General features: G+C 26.9%; 1 protein-coding gene and 1 long non-coding RNA gene across 2 annotated transcripts in view; both read right to left on the bottom strand.

Annotated features, from left to right (window-relative positions):
• Positions 1-2,815, bottom strand: part of LOC102670664 (dynein regulatory complex protein 1) — a 4,132-nt gene extending 1,317 nt beyond the window's left edge. Inside the window, exons 1-8 of the mRNA XM_006614130.2 lie at positions 2,532-2,815; positions 2,346-2,454; positions 1,680-2,030; positions 1,149-1,546; positions 770-986; positions 576-702; positions 264-478; positions 58-188 (exon numbers count right to left, since the gene is read on the bottom strand). Of these exons, the coding sequence (XP_006614193.1) occupies positions 58-188; positions 264-478; positions 576-702; positions 770-986; positions 1,149-1,546; positions 1,680-2,030; positions 2,346-2,454; positions 2,532-2,659 (1,676 nt within the window). The 5' untranslated portion in view covers positions 2,660-2,815. The remainder of the gene's footprint in view (positions 1-57; positions 189-263; positions 479-575; positions 703-769; positions 987-1,148; positions 1,547-1,679; positions 2,031-2,345; positions 2,455-2,531) is intronic.
• Positions 2,816-3,430: 615 nt separating this feature from the next.
• Positions 3,431-3,973, bottom strand: LOC102680167. The gene is made up of 2 exons (XR_421518.2): positions 3,767-3,973; positions 3,431-3,665 (listed from the first exon to the last, which is right to left on the bottom strand). It is a non-coding gene; the product is annotated as an uncharacterized LOC102680167 (long non-coding RNA).
• Between the last annotated feature and the right edge of the window lie 941 nt (positions 3,974-4,914).

Genomic DNA, 4,914 nt, shown 5'->3' with positions numbered 1-4,914 from the left:
AAAAATTTTTTTTTTTTTTTTTTTTTTTTTTTTTTAATCAAGGATATTTTTACATACAAAGACGAACTTTCTGTAATTTCTTCGCTAGGAATTTTTACAATTTTAATTGTGCAAGTGGGACAATGCGCGTATGGTAAGAAAAAATTTAATAAAAATTGAAGTTCTTGTTCATTCGTTATTTTTAACGCCTATAAATTCAATATATCAATATATCATATTCAACTTGTAAATAACAATAATACAATTATTAATACGAAACTGACCTCGAATACTTTATCCAATCGAATCAATAAATTATTCTCTTCCGTATATTCAGAAAGTAAGATTTTCAATGTGTCTTCAATAAGATAATCACATTGATTAGAAATCAATTTAAAAATATGATTCAATAAGCGTCTTTCTAAATTTATTTCTTCCAAAGTAGTTGGTGGTTTGTATAATTTAGTGATCGTTCTTCTTTTCTTGGCTTCCTCTTGTTCTTGAAAATATGAGAGAAAATTTTTATTTCTTGAATTTTTAGTTATTTTTATTATAAACGATATAAATAATTTTTTTTTTTTTTAAATAAATTTTACCTGTTTTTAAGGCACACATCGCGCCACAATACGAAGGCAAATCTTCTTTTTTCAATAACTCCTCCTCCGGTGGTTGCCATTCCAGTAATAACAATTGTTCGTGTATAATTCTATCTGCCGTTAAAATCTAAAATATATAATCGTAAAAAATTTTAATTAAAAACTATTTCATTACAATAATCATTACAAAATACCTTATCGATTAATTCGTTTGCAGTTTTAATATTCATATCCCAAACTTGCATGTACTTCTTATCATTGATGATCGCAAGATAATTAGATTTCTTCTTCAATTCCAACACAGATTTTTGCGATTTTAATATTTGATTAGTGAGCTTTTGAATTTCCGCCTTTTTTGATTCTTCCAAATCGGAATAAGTTTTTTTTAAATTGTTAATAATATCTTGAAGTCTATTATAAAATGTAAATAATAAAATAATAAAATTTTTACCAACAAGATGTTCGTAATTAATTATTTTTCTTCATATTTTATTATTATTAAAAAAAAAAAAACGAATGATTTATAATTTTTAAAATAATGATTTATATAAGAAAAATAATTAATATACACACTTGTTGATTTTTCTTTTTTGCTGATTTTTCACGATAGTATTTTCTTCGTCTCGCCGCTTCAACACTGCAAAATTGTAATCCAATTTCTCAATATTCATTATACACAAAGCTTTCATATTTTGCACTTCCTGTTGAAGATTCTGTATTTCCAACTCGTACATGATCTTTTGCTTCCTAAATTTCTCTTGATGTTCTATTATTACTTTCTCCATCTCTATCTCATATTCTTTCATTATTTCCTTTCTTTTCTCCTTCTCTTCAAAAGTATCCTCTTGAAGCTTCTTAAACAGCGCATTCCATTTTTCCATAGAAATTTCCATCAGCATCTTACGCTCAGATTCGATAACAGTTTCGATCAGTTCCATCTCGTGGCGATAAGCTTTAGTCATCGTTTTCACCTTTTGGATAAAATATATATTTTTTTTTTCAGAAATTTTTTATTTTTTTTTAATATTCGTATAATAAATAAATAAATATTTAAGAAATTGTTTAAGAATTCTTTTTTTTTTTTGCAGTTAAAAATACACTCACTTGACTTTCCATTCTTTCGATGAGTAAATTAATATCTTCGTTTTGTTTCTTCACGTCTTCAGTGAACATTAAATCGGCATTCTGCAACTCTTGCTTCAATAGAGCGATGAAATCGTCCTTTTTCTTTAGAATTTCGAGACCCCTGGCATTTTGAAGTTCTATTTCATCATGAATATCCAACGGATGTTTCAAGGCAAGTATATCAGGCCATTTTTTCGTAATTTCGTCGTATTTCTCCATGTATACTTTGTTCTCTTCCTCGAGGATCTCCAATAATTTCTGCCTCTTCTCTTCCACTTCCTTTCGTCTTTCCAATTCCTTGGCATCGTTTGCGATTTTAACACCAGCGATCTAAAAGTATATTAAAAGTTTTTTTTTATTTAAAAATTTCTATTCGCTAATGACATTAATAATATCCACTGATAATTAATATTAAAAATAATAATATCATTAATTAATTCGTGTATTATTCATAAGTAAGTTATTAATTTCAAACTTTGTTACTGTTAGAAGAGTTAAATTCACATAAATTAAATTAATTGCATATATTTCAAATGCCAGTTAAATTAATGTAATATAAATTATATGGTAAAACATATTTTATGTAATTAAATTTAAACCATGTTCTTTTTTTTTTCAATAATTAATAATTTAAATTATACGTACCACTTCATCCCCTTCTATAGTTAATTTTTCCAAAGCTTCTATACTATCAAAAATTTGCTTTTCTATGTCAGTTATTTCTTCAATTTCTTGATCTTGAGCTTTTATCTGTCTAACATCAAAAAAATTATTAATTCAAATTTAAGTCATAAAAATATATTAAATTTATATATATCCAATATTTCTTACTTATCTCGTTCTTCTATATGTCGTTGTATACGAAGTCTACGTGCCAACTTCCGCTCGATTGGATCAGATGATAAAATGGATGGTTCTTCTATGATCTGTGAAATATCTGATTTACCAAAGATTGACATATTATTTTTGACTTATACGCATAAATATATAGATAAAAATATATATATATAATTAAGATTAAAATTAAAAATTTAATATTTATGTGTTAATTTAACACATATGAATGTTTAAAACTAGTATATTATGTGAAAGGTTAGATATCAAAGCTAAAAATGATAATGAGAAACAACAATTATGTATTTTCTGTAATATAAAATAAACAATTTTGTTTGTTCGATATAGAATTATTGTTTGTACTTACTGTTGGTAAGTAATCAATTCTTAATGTTAATATTACCGACAGATGGCTCTAAATGTAAGAAAAATAATAATTATTAAAATTTCTTCATTCAAAAGCTGTCGCCACTGTCCACATAGTTGTGTAATATTGATAATACTTTTTAGCTTAGTTTACAATTATAAAAAAATATGCTATATGGAAAATTATATTTTTGAAGAATTTAAAAACATTTATTTAAATTTTAAAATATTTATTTCATTAATATATAAAGATATATTATTTATCTATTATTATGATTATTTAATTATTTATATATTACGATTATTTTATAATATATAAAGATTTCAAAATTCTTATTGTTTAATCATTAAAATAATTAATAGTTATAAATAAATTTTAAGATAGAAAAAATTAAAAAAACATTTTGATATTTTTAATTGAATTATTGACAAAACTATTATATATGATTATTTATTTATTTAATTTAATGATATTAAATATAATTTCCAATAAAGTTTTGTAAATACATTAATGAAAAATCCACACAATATTTTACGCTTTTAATTAATTGTATATTTATTTAGCAGTAATTACAATCTAGGATTTTGTGTATGGACACTGTACATAGAATATAAATTATCACGTGACTATAAATCAGCGATATAGAATACTCAATAACTGTTTCTTATTCAAAACATTTTCAATATGAAACAGTCATGAAACTTCGTTTTCGACGAAACAGTACGAGTGCAGGAAATCGCTTTCTCTAGCCTCAATGGCGTACCCTGTACAAACGGATGTTTAATATTGTTACCAATAGAGCTAATATTATTCAAATAAACCATCATGAACCATTAAAAGAAAATACGACACGTAAAATACAAACGAGCGATAGATCTTGTGAATTCGTAGCCACACATCGACGCCATGAATCTACGACTTTGACGCGATTTTAGCGGAAACAAGATGGAGTAAGGTCAGGATCGGCTCAATGTATTTTGATGCCCTATCATTTTCAAAATCATAATTCCTGTATTTTGTTTAAACTTTAGAATTAGATGATAATGAAAATAAATGTATTAGATATATTTTGAAGTTAGATATTTGAAATATAACATAACTCATTATTCTTCAATTTACAGAAAATATTTCAATAAATAAATAAATTATTTATTTTCTTTATCTATATATTTGATATGATTATTAATAATGATATGTTTTTATTACACAAACATAATAACTATTAACAATATAATTATCTGACTTTTGTAATTTGTTAAATAAAATTATTCCATTTTCTTCTTACATTACATACATCTTATTCCATGCTTTTTATATTTTTTTTCTTTCTTTTTCTTTATTTTTGTTATAGAAAAAATAAGATCGTAATATTAACTAAGATAGAAATAATTTCTTATATTCGTAATATTTTGCGTCTATGGTATTTATGTACAAAGAATTTAGACTGATAAATATTTTATTAGTTTGTGCACGCCATCGAATCGACGCGTTTGTTTGATCGTTATTTCCTTGATTAGAGAGCACGTCACAAAGTTAAGTATTTTTATTTTCGTAATAATCCGATTTTCCATCTTTATTCTTAGTAGAAAGTACTGATGCTCTGGGTAATTGGCTGCCCCTAAACCGGCCCTGGTGAGAGCGGGATAGAAAGAGAAAGAACGTACAACAAAGATGGCGGATAAGTGGGGACGGCGGAGGAGGCATAACGTAGGAGGAAGAGGACGAAGAGATTGCAGAGTAGAAAGAGAAGAGGAGAAAAGAGGACAAGACTACAGGGTGCGAGATTCGTTAAGAGGGGCAAAGGGAAGAGGTGATGGGTATAGAGGGGTAACGAAGAGAAGAGATGAGAAAAGCCAAGAGGAGAGGTAGCGAAAAGAGAGATAGACACGGCTCGAAAGGGACGAGTGCGGCTTGGGGGTTTGGGTTAGCTCGTTCGACCCGTTATCCCTTCTCTCCCGGAGTTCCGAGTTCTCCCTACCTGTCCTTGCTTCGATTCGAACGAGTCCCACCACT

This window comes from Apis dorsata, unplaced genomic scaffold (genome assembly GCF_000469605.1).
Source record: "Apis dorsata unplaced genomic scaffold, Apis dorsata 1.3 scaffold_170, whole genome shotgun sequence".
Lineage (NCBI taxonomy): Eukaryota > Metazoa > Arthropoda > Insecta > Hymenoptera > Apidae > Apis > Apis dorsata.
The sequence above is the reverse complement of the archived record's forward strand: the minus strand, read 5'-3'. Positions and strand labels throughout refer to the sequence as shown.